This window comes from Pteropus alecto, unplaced genomic scaffold (genome assembly GCF_000325575.1).
Source record: "Pteropus alecto unplaced genomic scaffold, ASM32557v1 scaffold189, whole genome shotgun sequence".
Classification (NCBI taxonomy): Eukaryota; Metazoa; Chordata; class Mammalia; order Chiroptera; family Pteropodidae; genus Pteropus; species Pteropus alecto.
Genome location: NW_006442117.1, coordinates 2,949,722 through 2,966,938, shown reverse-complemented (window position 1 = coordinate 2,966,938; position 17,217 = coordinate 2,949,722). Strand labels below are relative to the sequence as shown.

Below are 17,217 nucleotides of genomic sequence, written 5' to 3'. Positions count from 1 at the left end.
AAGAGCTAACCCTTCTTTTGAGAATATTTCTGGAGAAGTCTCCTTGTACAGTAAATATGCTATAATCTAAAACTTTCTCGCCGATATCGAATAGAGTTTGGAAATCACTGGCTCTCTCTTTTGATGTGGTAATCGCTATTCTGACAACTCCAGGCTGTCACTTGTGAAGTTCCCGACTGTTTATCATTCGCACATCTTGCCCTTGTTTTGGCTGACCAGAGTGTCACTGGGGTCACAGCCCCTTTATGTGACCTTGACCATGACCGCAGCCACCCCAGTCTTTGTGCTTAAGGAATGCTACGTAATTTTAATTACTAAAGAGAACTTAACTACAAGTAATTATAACCATTTTGAGGATTATCCTTTTCTTAGAAAATCATTATTTGCTCTTCAGTTATCTCCCGTCACTTCTCCTTTTATGGGTGTAGCTTAGCGACTTTTAAACTGTTCTTTGCTGAGGAACCCATTTTTATGATGAAATATTGGCTAAAAGTATAAGCCAATAAAACAGAAACCCTCGGAGCTACTTTCTTTGAAGCGAGGTCGGAGGTCCCTGAGCCCCCTGCCATGTTTCCACCTCACTCCAGCCCGCGTGGGCCCTGAGGGAGCTCTGTGGAACCGAGGTTAAAAACCACCAGTGTAGACCGCTGAGAACTGCCCGTCAATTTATGGAATATTTCTGTTACTTTTTCTGAGTGCATTTTCCACTGCGATCATCAACATCAGATGTGATGTTGTGTGTGAGTGTGGCATTATACGTCATCGTACTTCAGGGTAATCTCTTTTTTTTTACTTGTCTCCTTAGTCATTGCTTTTCCCTTTAATCAAATGCTCATTTCCTCTCTCGTCTATACATTCTACATTTCGGTTTAAACAAAAACTTGTAGTTAAAAATAAAACCTAAAAATCTTATTTTCGTTTACCAAACACAGATGAAAGAACATTTATTTAAGGAAAGGCATGTAAAATAAATTGGAAAGTAACTGAGCACTCACTTTTATGAAGTCAGTCACAGCATAAACATCATTCAGGTGCCATAAGGCCTCTGGTTCTGGCCCTCATTTAAAAACAATCGAGAGAAACAGCTGTGGTCCATGTGGACATACACATGCCTTCCTTTGGCGGAGATGAGTCCGGCATAATTATTGTATTTAATTTCTAATACTTAAGGCCAACTGATAACGTTTAGGTTTGTACCATAAAAGCATCTAAACTCAAAATAAATTAACCACAAGAGAGTACCTATTTTAAGAAGGAAATCACTCATATTTTATCTTTACTATACAAAAAATGAAATTGTTTATATTTATTGGAGTGATATTGGTTAATAAAATTATGTAGGTTTCAAGAGCACAGTTCAATAATACATCATCTGTACATTGCTTCATGTGCTCACCTCCCAAAGTCACATCTCTTTCCGTCACTATATGTTTGACCCCCTTTACCCTTAACTACCTCACCCCCTCCCTCTGGTAACCACTAAAGTGTTGTCTGTGTCTGAGTTTTTGTTTGTCTTATTTGTTACTTTTGTCTTTATTTCCTACATATAGTGTCTTATTTGTTACTTTTGTCTTTATTTCCTACATGTAGGTGAAATCATACGGTTCTCAACTTTTTCTATCTGACTTATTTGCTTATTAGCAGGATTGGTCCATGTTGTTGCAAATGGCTCATATGGTTCTCAACTTTTTCTATCTGACTTACTTGCTTATTAGCAGGATTGGCCCATGTTGTTGCGAATGGTGGTATTTCTTTTTCCTTAGGGCTGAGTAATATTCCATTGTATATATGTACCACATCTTCCAGAAAATTTTAATTATATGGTAGACAGGAAAGTCTTTAAATAGGAATGCTGACTAGTATATGGGTATGTTTCTATTTTCATTATAACCTGAATTTAGGACTATTATGTACCTTGTAACAAGATCGTGAAGTTTTATTTGTTTCTCTTTTTCTCTAGGAAATTCTTCTTCTGGGCATTCTGAAAATTGTCGAAAGTGATATTGCTATGAGCCCTTTGCAGTACCTAACCTTCCCTGTAATGCATACTCCACATTCGAGCAGTGGCGTTTCGTCACAGAGGTGTCCTGGGAGTCTCAGCAGCAAAGCCATGGGGTTACTGAGGAGAGCACACGTGTCACGGAGCAAGAAAGAAGCTGACGGCGACAGTTTCCCCCAGCAGCTGTTCTCCCCCTGGCAGGTGGCCCCAGTCCACTTGCCACTGCCGGGCCAGAACTGCTGGCCACACCTGTCAGAAGGTTTCAGCGTTTCGCTGTGGTTTAACGTGGAGTGTGCCCAGGAAGCTGAGAGTGCCACAGAAAAACGAAAGAAGATGAAGAAAAGAAACAGATCATTAATTTTACGGGGTGGTAGTGTTGACGGAACAGGTACGATGACAGCGTTAAGCGTTACACTCAGCTTTTTTGGACGGCGATTTAGGTTGACCAGTAAGAATACGGCGACGTTATCACTTACTCTTAACGTGTCCTTCGCCTTCAGCGCCTTCGTAATGCAGGTCCTGGCTTTCCAAAGCCTGCGTCGTCAGAGAGCCTTGAAAACTCCATTTTCTTTTGTGCTTTGGCTCGGGGGAAGACGAGGATCACCAGCCCCATTCCTGCCCCTTTCCTGGTCCCACTGCTGGATTAGGGTGGCCCCTGACGTTAGGAAAGGAAAGGGTAGAAACCCGAGGGCCGCGTGTCTGCCCTGCTGCTTCCCAGCCCCCCGGCCAACCCCCAGCTCATCCCCGTCCGTCCCCGTCCGTCCTCCCTCTCAGTTCAAGCTCCCCGGCTCAGGCCGTATCTGACCTCAGCACCCCTCCTAGCGGCTGTCGCAGAGCTCGATGCGTCAGCCATTCTCCGAAGGTGGACCGAGTGTGACCCAGCCCTTCCTGGGGCGGGTCGGATCGCTGTTGTGCTGCTGCGAAACGGCGTCTTGCCCCTCACGTGGGCGGCGAGAACCGATTTGCTCAAACCAGTTCATGGCGCTGGGAGTAGAGCAGGCAGGCTCATTCGTAGGGTCCAGAAGAGTGACGTGGCTGGGTGGCCCAGATGTCGGGGGTCACGCCTGCGTGGGGGTGCTGGCCTCGGTAGCTCTCCATTCCCCGGAGCCCGCAGCTTAGGACGTCAGGCTCCACCACTGTGTGGTTGCCGGGAGGCTCTCCACTTCCCTGCAGACCCAAGTCCGAGGTGACACCGTGAGTGACGGAGCACGGGCGGGCAGTGTCCTTCGATGTTCACAGTCGGGCTCCAAATCCGCTCCTCCCTATTAGCCGAGCATGCTTATGTATCTTTATGGTTAGACCAGAAGCCAGCTCAAACTTTAAAATCTCAGCAGATAGTTCGGAATGTCTCAGGTGGCTCTAGCGTGTGTGTGTGTGTGTGTGTGTGTGTGTGTGTGTGTGTGTGTGTGAACAGTATGAGACGTTACCGACGACGACGCCATCTGATGGACGTCAGTGCTTCGTGTACACGTCACTCTGCCCAGCTCTCCTGCACACCTGCCATCTTCGCCACGACTCAGTGAGGCGAGTGCCGTACTCTGTGTTCGCAGTCAGAGGTCAGCAGTGTGACCGGTTTGTCTAGCCGGCGAGTGACAGGAAGGGGTTTGCACCCACCTGTCGCCAGCACGCATGAGATGGTGCCGATTGCTGTCCCGTATTTTAAGTGGGGGCAATCACAATGTAAACCGTCTCTTATAAAGTGAATAAATATACACAGTGACCTGAGAAAAGTAAATATTGGGAAAATTTTTTTATTGTGAAAGTGTATTAGGAAATGTATTTTGGAAAGACGATTTTGCATAAGCATTTTAAAGAATATTTAAAAACAGCATACATATAAAAACATTGAAGAGAGATGAAGAAAATTAATTACGGTGAGAACATGTCCTTTGCCACTAAACCAGCTGCGTGCCACTGAGCAAGTTATTAACCTCTCACCACCTCGATTCTGTCACACTCAAAATGGGGACAATATTTACCTCATAAGATTGTTGTGAGGATTCGATTAAGAAATGTTTGGGACAGTCCTGCTCCACAGTTCCTGCGTACGCTCTGGTTCTTGTCTTTTATCTGTAGAAGTTCAGATTCGATATGGAAAATTTTTAAATAATTGTATCAGATACGAGTTTTCCGTATATCTTATATCTTGGGCAATAGTCGTCAAAATAGTCAATGAATCTGTTTTCCTGTTTAGAAAAAAAAGTGCAGCTCGCTGCTAGTGTCCACTTAACATCACGCGTCCGAATGCTACATTTGCTAGGATTTGATATTTTCAGCAATCGAACTACTAAAAACAGAATGCTGTAAATAGAATGATGCCATTTGTTTCCAAAGACTATCGATCTACTAGAGCAATGCGAAAATAATAATAAAAGCGTGCTATTTCATGTCAGACTTTGGGGGCGAGGTCAGGACTGTCATCTGCAAATTATCTTGGGGTAAATGCTACAGCCGCAAACACCGCCAGCGAGTATTCTCGGGGCAAACAGGAAATGGGTTAACTATTCTTCTTTAAGACTATTGTCGTTGGTAAGGAAAGTAGTCTTAAAAATTGGTGGTAGTTATACCTGTTGAAAAATGGCAACAAATATATATGCAGTCTAATAACCAGAGCGTTCATCTTCTCCAAAAGTCTGAGCCTTTGGACGTTCCCTTCGTGTTTTGGTCCATCTCAATTCACATACTTTACACTAAAGTCATGCGTCATGGTACTAGGCAGTGTGGGCGCTGGAGGGCTCGGCTCGTCAGACATATTCAGGCAGTGCTGGGTTTTAAATGGTGAGAAGGAGAGGTCGGGATGAATAACCAGAAAGCCCAAAGCAAAGAAGCACTTTAGAGTTTCAGAAACACTTAGCCGTTAAATTCAAAGCTCGCTCATCAGGGAGTCTAAACAAAGAATATATTCAGACGCCACCGTATTTCAAAAAGGAATTTTAATATGAAGAATTTTGTTTTTAAATCATGCTATTGTAATAGTTATAAGATGGCTTTTGGGAATGCCCGGCCTGTGATGACGGTGCCTGGGCTGGGGTCCCTGATGTCAGAGTGGCCCAACCCAGGCGATCGAGGCGTCACCGCACAGATCGTGCCAGCTCACGCTCACAGGGCGACAGTGCAGTAGTCTGTTCGTGCCTGCAATTAGCCCTCAGTTATCACTCAGTTACTGTTTCCACGCCTGGTGCTTTTTTGGAGCTAACATCTCTACTCTGGAAATGTTTGGAGCAGGCCAGGTTCAGACATTCTGAGTACATAATTTACTACAAGTGAAAGCTTTGTATTCTTTTAAATTCACTTTTCCACTCAGTTTTTATCAGCTGCTTTACTGGTCATTCTGATATCTTTCTGTCATAGAGAACAACCGGCCAGAAGGTGCAGAGTACATGAGTCCCAGTGAAAGACTCATGGAAGAAGGCTGTGTTCACATGATGTCGTTGGGATCCAAAGCGCTGATGATCCAAGTGTGGGCCGATCCCCACGCCGGCACGCTCATCTTTCGGTATTGATTCTCCTCAGCCCCCATGAGTAGATCATGCACTTAAATAGTTTATGTAAGAGACACTGACGGGAAATCTGCTAATAAAGATCACTGCAGCAAAGTAGAACAATCCTACTAAAAAAGGAGACACATTCTAACGGTCATCATCACCGCCTTTGTAACAACATATTATCGTATCCAAAAATCTATGATTAAACTGTAAAGTACACTATGTTAATTCTCAATTAGCTTTTAGACCAAATGCTTAGTGCGGTCTTATCTCTGTGGAAGTGTTCTGTCAGGTCGCAGTGATCTAAGATGTTATTGTCAGACAGCTCTGTTTTCCAAGTAGATTATATATTAAACAGCCATTATCTAATGAGCTTATGTTCTCTTTGCCAGCCTGTCTTTTTTCCCTACCTCCTCTGTAACTAGTAAAGATAACAAGTCTTTTATTTGTATTGAGTGAGAATGAATAGAATTAAACTATTTTCATAAAATATAGAACTAAGCAAACAATGTTGTTTAGGGACGTATGCTTCGTAAATGTTATAACTGGTTCTGGATACTTCACGTACATCATCATATCCTAATTCTCACAGTAATCCTTCAAAGTAGGTTAGACCGCCAACACATCCTGCCATTTAGGCATTCATGTGCAAGATATAATAATTAAAATTTTTTTGCCAGTTAGAGTTGACATACAATATTATGTTAGGTGCTGGTACACGATGTAGTGATTAGATCTTTATGTAACTTACGAAGTGATCACCCCGATCATTCTAGTATCCGTCTGACACCGGGCATAGTTATTACAATATTATTGACCATTTTCCCTGTGCTATACCTTGTACCCCGTGACTGTTTTTATAACTGACAATTTGTACTTCTTAATCCTGTCACCTTTTTCACCCAGCCCTCCAAACCCCCTCCCATCTGGCAGCCATCAGTTTGTTCTGTATCTACGAGTTTGTTCCTTTGTTGTTTGTTCATTAATTTTGTTTTCTAGATTGCACATATAAGTGAAATGTATTCATTTTTGTATAAAGAAAATATTACATTGTAATTTCTAAAAGAGCATTAACTATGTAAATGGTAATGATACAATATTTCTTTACAAATTGAGTTCTGAAAATTATTGCCTAAATTATTAAGACTAGGAAATGAGCCTAATAATCTATTTTAGTTCATGAATTGAGATAATAGTATAATAACTAAGAAGATTATGGTGTAAAAAAAGACCTCTGACTTTTTAAGTTAGTTTAAAAGTAGAACAGATTTGTAATCTCACTTAAACATCTACAGTTACGATTGTTACACATGTGTTAAACACTGGAGTCCGAAATTTCCTGTTTTCAGCCTATGCCTTTTCTCTCTCTGCGTAGCATGTGCGTGGATTCAAATGATGATGCAAAAGCCGTTTTACTGGCACAGGCTGAATCTCAGGAGAACGTTTTTCTCCCAAGCAAATGGCAGCATTTAGTCCTCACCTACTTGCAGCAGCCCCAGGGGAAAAAGAACGTCCATGGGAGAATGTCCATGTGGGTCTCTGGACAAAGGTATGAGACATTTTTAGTGACTACTTCTTCACCTCAGTTACGATTTTCAGTTTATTTAGTCTGCTATAGTTTCTGAAACAGGCTACAGAACACTACAGATAAAGTGTACTATATAGTGACATAGGAACCTACATCAGGGTTGGATATTTTCCTGTTTATCACCTCCATACAGAATTCATTTCCCATAGAAATAATTGTTGAAAATTAATACTTGGGTTTGGGGAAGCATGCAGAAATCTGAACATTTAGACATTTATGTGAAATATATAGTAGATCAAGGAACAGAAACTATAATTTGCTCTTTCGAGCCCATATATTATAAAAATCCACAAGGAATTATTGGCTAATAAGGCTAATACCTAAATTAAATCAGGATTTGAAAAGAAATTAGAATGACTAGAGAAAAATATAAGCCACTGTACCAGGTGATGGAGTCAGGTGGAGTACTGAATGACCTTTATGGACCAGGAGAATTATGCGTCGAGTTCGTAAGAAACATTTTCGGGAATATCTGAATATAAAAGTTAACACCGAGAGACCTACAAGGGATTTTGGATTTTCGAGAGTTGGGAAGTATTTTATTGAATAAAATAGCATGAAAGGGGTGTGGAATCGGGAGCTTGTGTCGCCCGGGGAAGGGTCAGGCCGGCTGCGGGGAAGGGTCAGGCCGGCTGCAGGGAAGGGTCTGCGCTGCATTAGGAGAGGGACAAGTGCATGGACGTGGCGAAGCCACCTGACGGGAGCCTTCGAAGGCCAAGGCGAGGGGTCTGGGTTTAGTCTACTGGACCGTGAGAAGTCGCACACCTGTTTACATTATCTCCCAGTTCTCTCAAAAATGCCTTGAAGTAGATTAGAACGAACACACACACAGACACACACACACCCTTAGCGCGCATTAACCTCTTTTCATTCATCGTTTGCTCATCCATCACGTGTTTATTGAGGAATTACTGAGTGTGTGCCAAGCACGTGCCATGTGAGGCCCGAGGACAGTGGTAAACAGGACAACCACGTCCCCTGCCTCCTCGAGCTCACAGTCTAGTGAGAAGCAGACAGCAAGCAAGCACAATTACATTTATGCAGATTACGATGAATGCCGTGAAGGTAGCAAACAGGTCCCGGGACTGCAGTATCAGGTGGATCAGGGAAGGCCCCTCTGCGACCAGATTGTTCAGACGGACACCGGAAGGAGGGGATGGAGCTGCCAGGAGCAGGAGGGGGACGGTGTCCAGGCAGAGGAAGGGAGAGGAGGAGCGACCTTAGCACTGGAGAGGAGGGAGGGAGAAGGGGCACGGCCTGGCCTTCGGATGCTGGTCCGAAGTGTCAGCCACGGGAAGGAGCAGGCTTTGGCGGTAAAATCAAGAGTTCTGTTTTTGTTCATTCGTTTAAAAAATACATGAAAACACGTCATTGAAGCTTGTTTTCCATGTTCCAAATTAAATATTCTCTGAGAAGCTCTCAGTCTTCACAGCTGCCTAAGCCTGAATGGCAGCTGTCGCCAACCAGTAAATTCGTGTCCAGAGCCGCGAGCTGGATGGGTTAGAGCTGGGGAGGGGCTGTGAGTCCAGAGCCTCGTTCTCCTGGACTCTCCTCTTCATTTCTTGAACTCTCACCATGTGGCAGATGAACACAGTCCTCCCAACTGCCCTGGGAAGCAGTTGTTAGCTCTGTTTCACATGGGAGGCAGCTGAGCCCCAGAGCGGGGTAAGTAACTCAGCTGAAGTCATGCCACGAGTAAGGGCTACAGCTGACACTTGAACCTGGGCTCTGACCCCAGACAGTGCCCACGGGTTAAAACCCGAGGCTTTACCACCCTGACAGCCTGTTTCTGAATCGGGCCAGCTAACAAGAATAGGAATCGTGAACTAATTATTAGACATGTTCAGAGCGACAGTTTAGATGATCGTTGTGAACAGTTCTGAAGTTAGTGGGCATAATCACTTGTTTCACATAGTACTCGATTTTTTACCCATCTACTTGTTTCTACATTACTTTGAAGGGATTTTTTTTTTTGCCATTTGTTACAAGTTAATGAATTCATCTGTTAATAGAGCAATGAGCAAGCGACCAAGGATAAATATATTATTATTCCGTTCATTTCAATTTGGTCCTATGTTTATTATTTTCTACAAATAATACACTTCAGAGGCCATTTTAATAATACATAATGACACTGAAAAACAACTTGTGAGTGTTTTCTATTAGTTGTTACTTGATGAACAGCACACAAATCTGGCAGGAATCTGTGGCACATGGTAGATAATTAATATTTGTTGAATTCATCCTGCATTAATCTTGCACTTAAAAATTATATTGCCATACTGCCACTAGGTGGCAGTAGCGTATCAGTAATGGCCATTTATTTAGTTCGAAAGATGCAGTGGAAGTTATCTCACTCTAATGTATGCCAATTATACCTCAATTTTAAAAAAAGTTATATATTTCCTTTATTAAAAATATTCCTATTAATATTTAAATTTATGTTAAATATGAAACAGAAAGCCTTAGGGGAAAGTTTCTAAATAAACATATTCCAAAGTAGAATTTCTCATTCAGAGCTAACCATGTTTGCTTATTCTAAGTCTTCGTCTTATTCACAAACTTTGCCTTTACAAGTTACCTTCATTATCTTAGTCCAGAGTTTAAAACATTCTTAAAACAGGGTAGAGCTTGGCATGCTGCAGTTCGACTGGACGATGATGTCCTCCCATCTTGTGTCTATGAGAAAGCGTTAGTTTACCTTTTCCTGAAAGGATTCCTGTGAAAATAAGAGACCAATCAAAAGCTCCGTAATGAGTTAGCAAAAAAGTGGGGGAAAAAAAATTGCATTTCAGTGGCTGTTCAGAGCAAAACTTGGAGAAGTGATCATTTTCCCTGATTCATCTTCGAAGGCCTCAACGAGGACGTGGGATTTTAGGAATTGTTTACCAAGGTGGGAGGCGTCTTGGTAAAGTCAGGGAGAGGTAGTTGGGTGGTGTCTGTAAACCAAGAATCCCATGTGCAGACGTCAGATGGCAAAGAAAGCTTGCCTCAAATGTGGGTTCACATTTCCCGTGACCTGGTGTAGGCTCCCCAGGCATCTCTGTTCTGCTTCCCAATTTCTAGGGCTTGAGGACCACCAGCACCTCAGATCGAGACAACAGAATCAGTTCTCTTTCTCCTCATCACCAGCTTTTTGATACTGAACCAAAAAGACTATTCAAGAATTTCCTGTGATTAAACACTCATGTGTTTAACATAGTACTTAGTCCTCACTGAAGTAACTGATTTCACTTTGTTCTTAATGTAGGAAACCTGAAGTTACTTTGGATTTTGTGCTTCCAAGAAAAACAAGTTTGTCATCCGATAGCAATAAAACCTTTTGCATGATTGGCCATTGTGTATCGTCTCAAGAAGAGTTTTTGCAATTGGCTGGAAAATGGGACCTGGGAAATTTACTCCTCTTCAATGGTATGTTTTTCCCCATCAGAGCATTTCCAAATTTTTTTTTCAGTTAACAAGTATTAAACTAAGTAAATTATCAAATATTAATCCCTGTTTCTTTACTCGTGCTTAGTAAGTACTATATTTTCTAGATTCCAGGATGACTTTAAAAATATTTTACATTTTCATAATCTAGATGTTTTCTATAATTGATGTATACATTTACGTAGAGGTGTACATGGTACTCCTATACCCCCCCCCCAAAAAAAGAGAAGTTTATATTAAATCAACTTTATTTTGTAATTCCGGAAAATGCAGTTATTATGAGAGGTAATCTTAGAATGGTAGTCTATTTTATTTATAATTTTAGTATATTCTATAAAAATACCAAAACTTAGGGGAAAAAAGAAATGTGATTTAAAAATACATCACAAACCTGGCACATAATAGCCTGCACACAGTGTTTATTGAATAGATGGATGGATGGAAGGGATGAAGATATCAATTCGCATTACATTTTAAAAAGGAATTTACCGAGCTGTAGTTTCCATTTATTAAAAAAAAAAAAAAAAAGCTAAACGAAGCAAAACAAATTTTAAAAACGCCCCATTTTCTAGCTTAAGGAGCAGATAGAATTTCATGATTTTATTTTATCGGGAGCTTCACAGTTGACCTTATATATAGTAATTCGTCTTCTATCTATAGTTGGCATAGGCTGTTTGCTCATCACACCAATTTGGAAACGGAAGCTTTATCAGTTTTATAGGATATGGTGAATACTGAAAGAATCTGGCATAAAAAATTCTTGGTTTCTTGCTTTTTGTGGCAAATCCTGGCTGGAATATTTTAAATAAGTAACTTTGTTTTTCTGCTATTCAGGAGCTAAGATTGGTTCACAAGAGGCCTTTTATCTATATGCTTGTGGACCCAACCATACATCTATAATGCCATGTAAATATGGTAAGCCTGTGATTGACTACTCCAAATATATTAATAAAGAAATTTTGCAATGTGAACAAATCAGAGAACTTTTTATGACCAAGAAAGATGTGGACGTTGGTCTCTTAATTGTAAGTTTTTATTTTACAAGTTTTAACTTTATAGTAACTGTACATATGTATGTTTATTGAATGTGTAATTAGCTAGGAATTAGATTTCTAATGTTTCTCTTTTTTGTTTCTCAACATTTTCTTTCCTTAGAATATGTTTTTTTTCTGAAGGAAAAAAATTGAAATACCTAGACCTCCTCAGAATTTGTTTCTAGGTTTCAAATTTTCATCCCTTTTTCCTTGAAACTATATTCCTTTACTAAGTATCAGTTTAGTTTACACCTATTAATCATTGAAGATAAATTTTATGATATAGTAAAACTGTAACACATTAGCCTATTTCCTTTTCATAGTTAATAATAAATATGAATTTTGTATATTAGTTTTAATTATATATATTCAGATTTTAGAATATTAATATCAGTAACAACGAGGAATTTTGCTTTCAAAATATTGCTAACTGCTTATGTGAGACACTCAGATTGCTGTGTAATAGTATTCTAATATTTCATTCTCCTAGTACAGAGTTTAGGGGCTTGCGAAGGATACTTTTCATTATAGCAATAAGAAAACTCAGCCGTCATAGTCTTCAAAAATCTACTAAAACTGGTAGATCTGGCCATGAGTCTGTTTCTTCTCTTTTTATGAGAGAAACAGTGATACGTCAGAGAGATTGCTCGCTGAAGACTTCTGTTCTGGAATGTATTTTGCTGCTGTTAATGAGGTGTAATTTCATAATCAAAATAAATTATACTTTAAAACTGTAACACTTGACTAAAGTAGAAATTCTAGTACAGATATTTTGTAAAACATATGTCTTAAGTGGTGTTGAATATATATCTATGTATAAGTATATATAGATATATATTTACAAATATATAGATATATATAAAATAGACATAGAGTAGATACTAATGGAATTTAACTAAAGATTTGATATTAGGCGTTCAATCTTTTTCTCCCTAAGGAGTATTTAAGAATGGGAGGGTTGGGCATTTTGGCTGTCTACTGTTACTGAGTGGAGGCCAGGGACACTAAATGTTCTGTGTGGGCAGGGTCATGCGACAGGAAATGATCCCGCCATCTAAGGAGCTCACACAAGTGTTGTTCAGCTAATACTGTTAACTATCTAGTCTTTGGTTAATCCATTTCCTTTCACATGCCAAAAAAAAGTCCTTCATCCTTTTATTTGGCCCGAAAAGAATATACTTTATATAAGTTGTAAAATTCAGCATAAATGATCACCAACTAAAATTCTATGGGCTTTGTGTGACAGCTCCTTTTAGGAAGCCAGGTGTTAGGCCTGACGTGGCAGGTGGGCTAGGAGGGCATGAGCGGGCCGTCGGGGAGGGACGGTGCCCGCACCGTGGCCTCAGGAGGACCGGCGTTTCGTCAGGCTTCTGATGAAAACTGCGCGGGTTTGAAAGTCTGTTTTACCGGCACAGTCGGGCACAGTAGGCATCGTAGCGGGTTTCTCTGGTACGCACATTCGCGAGGTGGTGTCTGATGAACATGTCCTTAAATCGCCGTGGGTCGAGAATGGCCAGGGCCCTGGCGTCTGTGTGGAGAAGCAGAATGGGCGTGGCTTCCCGAGGCCTGGGATCCTGCAGCCGCCGCCGCTGCGAGCTCCGCCAGGTGCACGCCGCGTGTTAGGTTGACCCTAATGCCAGAATGCGGCGCCCCACCCCGCCCGCACCCGCACTTTCACGTGCTGCAGTTACAGTCACCCGTGGCCAGTTGCGGTCCGAAAATATGAAATGGAAAAGTCCGTAGATAAACAAGTCCTAGTTTTAAATTGTGTGACGTTCTGAGTAGCGTGATGAAATCTCATGCACCCCTCTCCCTGCCCCCCGGGACGTGAATTGTCCCTTTGTCCAGCGTCTCCATGCTGTAGATCGCCACCTCCCAAAAACCCCTCCTGTCACTTAGTAGCCATCTAGGCCAGGGGTCCCCAACCCCCGCTGGCCTGTTAGGAATCGGGTTGCACAGCAGGAGGTGAGTGAGCGAAGCTTCATCTGTATCCGCAGCTGCTCCCCAGCGCTGGCATCACCACCTCAGCCCCACCTCAGATCATCAGGTGTTAGATTCTCATAGGAGCACCGGTCCCTGGTGCCACAAAGTTTGGGGACCACTGATCTAGGTGATCAGATTGACCCTTGCAGTATTGCAGTGTTTGTATTCAAGTCGCCCTCATTTTGCTTAATAATGGCCCCAAAGCCATTCACATAACTTTTATCGCAGTATAGTTATAATTGTTCTATTTTATTAGTAGTTACTGTCGTTAATCTCTTGCTATGCCTAATTTAGAAATTAAACTTTATCATAGGTACGAATGTGTAGGAAGAAACAGTCTATAGGATTCGGTACAGTCTGTGGTTACAGGCATCCACTGGGGGTCTTGGACCGTGTCCCCACAGATATGGGGGGCTGCTGTAGTTAATAGAAGCTTGATGGGGAGCCAGGGGCTACTGGAAATTACCCTCTACACAGGAGGAATAAGGAAAACATTGCTCCAGAGTTCTCATCTCATAGGGGCGTGGAGATTGGTTAATATTTACATTCATAGAACAGTGCCTGGTATGTAGCGGGTGTACTGTAAGGTTTAGCTGTTGTTAGTGGTAAGAGTAAGTATACTTTCTTGTTTATTCTAAAATGATCGAAGCCGGAATGTCTCAGCTTTGGTGTGGGGTTCAGTGTTGACCACAGAAATGAAACTGATCTTTTCCTTTGTGGGGAACCACCTTGCTTCTCACGTTCATTTTTGTTTAGTGTAATGTGTCTTTTTTAAAACAAAGAAAATGATTTGATGGGTGTCTTTTTACTTTGGAATATTCATTTGCTAGTTGATAACTTTAGGCTGTGTTTAGTTACTGAAGGAAAATCTTTGTGTTTCAGGAAAGTCTTTCAGTTGTTTATACAACATACTGTCCTGCTCAGTACACCATCTATGAGCCAGTCATCAGACTGAAAGGTCAAGCGAAAACCCAACTCTCCCAAAGACCCTTCAGCTCAAAAGAAGTCCAGAGCATCTTATTAGAACCTCATCATCTAAAGAATCTCCGCCCTACTCAATGTCAGACTATTCAAGGCATTCTGCACGAGATTGGGGGCACTGGGATATTTGTTTTTCTCTTCGCTAGGGTAAGAATCGTTAGTTATAGTTTTATCTAAAGAGAAACTTTTTTATTGATAAATTTTAGCATTTCTTTTTGATTACAAGAAAAGCTGTACGTCAACTTTGTTAAACTTTTAAGGTAAAAAATTACACGTTTAAGGTGTCACCAAGCTTTCTTGTAATTTATGAAGATTTTAGAAGTTTTTCATTGTCCAGAAATGTAATTAGAACAATTAAATGTTAAATTATAAGATTAAATTTGCCAATGAGAAAAATACATACCGTAGTGAGTGACAATATAGGAGAATTGTATTCGTTAAAATAAGGTTTGTGAAACTTGTTTTTCCCGTGATTGTTCCAGATTATGGGGAAAATAAGGGTTAACAAATAAGTATAAAAAATAATTTGTTGATTGATTCATTATCAGAAATTTGAGGCATTTTGCTGACATTTCAGAACACTAATAAAATTCTGCTGACTTCTAAGGTAGTTAATGTTACTTTAGTTCATTTGTTGCATATTTAAGAGACTAAAGAGCATGAAATTTATGTCTCCTTTTGTTTATAATTCTTAAATTACAAAGCAAGTGTGAGCAATAAAAAATAAGCTTTCAAATGAAACTTATGGATTGATATTAGGTAGTGATAGATAATCACATGAAATTTTTACTCTCAAATTAGAAAAAAATATTCATTTTTTTTGTTTGTTTTAGGTTGTAGAACTCAGTAGCTGTGAAGAAACTCAGGCATTAGCACTGAGAATTATACTCTCATTAGTTAAATACAACCAACAGAGAATACATGAATTAGAAAACTGTAATGGGCTTTCTATGATTCATCAGGTGTTGATCAAACAGAAATGCACCGTCGGCTTCCACGTGTTGAAGGTTCGTCCTCATAAAACTTCTCGTGGTTTCGTGTGCGGTGATGCCTCTCTCTTTATTAAAGTCTTCCGGTCAGAGTTTGTGTTTTAGTTATTCTTGAGGAAAATGAAGGAACCTCAATTGTGTAAATTTAATCAAACTAAGGTACTCTTCTGTTTTTTTCCATTTTTTTTTTTTTGGACAAGGGCTAAAAATATTTTTATTTTAAGATGCCATAAAAAATAGGTTATTTCCGTGAACCTTGTTTACTTATAGGTTTTCCTTCTATTTTTTGCCACCTCCTTTTTCACTTTTCTGTGTGTTTTCATGTACGAAGCCACATTAGCGGCAGCACTTTAGATGTCGTCGTTCCTCATTTTCCATCGTTTAAATAATTACATTTTAATTTTCTTTAAAGCATTTTAGGAAAGTAAGAGAAAAAAACAGACTCACAGAGTTTTAGGTCTGGCCGGGCCCAGAGGCGTCTCCCGCGCCAGCCGCTCCCCCCGAAGGTGGTGGAGCTGAGACCCTCGAGACACAGACAGCGCTGTTTGCTGCGGTCCCACCGTGAGGGCCGGAGCCCGGCTCTCTGACACCCCGAGCTCCGCCACTTCCACGCGGTAGTGGCGCCACACAGGTCTTTCTTAAAGCCATGTCCGCGTCATCTTACGCTTGAACAGCGTTCCAACTCCAGCAGAAGACGATGCCCCCGCCTGTGCCCTGCCCTCAGCTCCTTAAGCCGTCAGGATCTCTGCTTTGGTGGCAGGGACCCTTGCCACTTTTTGGGAAAGGTTTTGAAGCCTAAAAGATTCATGGAATTGAAAAAATAAAAATAATGGGATTTATTTTACCTCATGTTTGAAACTGAGTATTGTAAACATTTAAAAGTTTGTGTTTTTCTAATCGTTTCAGTTGTTTTGCAAAACAAAGCTACTTTGTGACATTTCGACTTACCGGTTTTCCTTTAAATTCACTGTTATGATTGCTGAGATCGAAAGCTTAATGTTTCTGTTAAATTTAGGGATTAGTCGATTAATGGGTTAATGCTGATTTTCCGTAGACCCTTCTTGAAGGTTGCTGTGGTGAAGATATTCTTCACATCAGTGAGAACGGAGAGTTCAAGCTGGACGTGGAGTCGAATGCCATAATCCACGACGTTAAGCTGCTCGAGGCGCTGCTGCTTGACTGGAAGATATGGCGCAAAGCAGAGGCACGTACTTCTTTCTAGTACTAAAAACACGGGGCGTAAATTTACCTTCTTAACAAATCTTAAGTGTACAGTACGGTATGAACTGTATACACAGCGGATCTCTAGAACTGTTTCGTGTTGCCTGAATGAAACTGTAGCCATCGAACAAACCGCACACCATTTCTGCCACCCCCCGGGCCCTGGGGACCACCATTCCTCTTTCTGTTTCTGTGAGTTCGATTCTTGTAGATATGTCATAAAAGTAGAGTCATTCGACATTTGTCTTTTTGTCATTGGCTTGTCTCACTTAGCATTATGTCCTCAGGGTTCATCTGTGTTGTAGCATATGACAGGATTTCTTTCTTTTTAAAGACTGAATAAAATTCCATTGTATGTATGTATATAGCACATTTTCTTATCCATTCATCTGTCAGTGGGCATTCTGTTTGCTGCTACATCTTGGCTATTGTGAATAATGCTGCAGTGGACATGAGTATGCAAAGGTCTCTTCAAGATTCTGTTTTCAATTCTTTTGCATTTATTTTT

The 17,217-nt window shown here is 41.0% G+C and overlaps 1 protein-coding gene across 1 annotated transcript in view; it reads left to right on the top strand.

Annotated features, from left to right (window-relative positions):
* The window catches only part of LYST (lysosomal trafficking regulator), a 124,633-nt gene that overhangs the window by 29,310 nt on the left and 78,106 nt on the right, over nucleotides 1-17,217 (top strand). The window contains 9 exon segments of the mRNA XM_025039064.1: nucleotides 1-50; nucleotides 1,961-2,387; nucleotides 5,351-5,495; nucleotides 6,860-7,033; nucleotides 10,323-10,483; nucleotides 11,336-11,526; nucleotides 14,401-14,646; nucleotides 15,333-15,506; nucleotides 16,543-16,692. The exon segment at nucleotides 1-50 is cut by the window's left edge and continues 13 nt beyond it. Of these exon segments, the coding sequence (XP_024894832.1) occupies nucleotides 1-50; nucleotides 1,961-2,387; nucleotides 5,351-5,495; nucleotides 6,860-7,033; nucleotides 10,323-10,483; nucleotides 11,336-11,526; nucleotides 14,401-14,646; nucleotides 15,333-15,506; nucleotides 16,543-16,692 (1,718 nt within the window).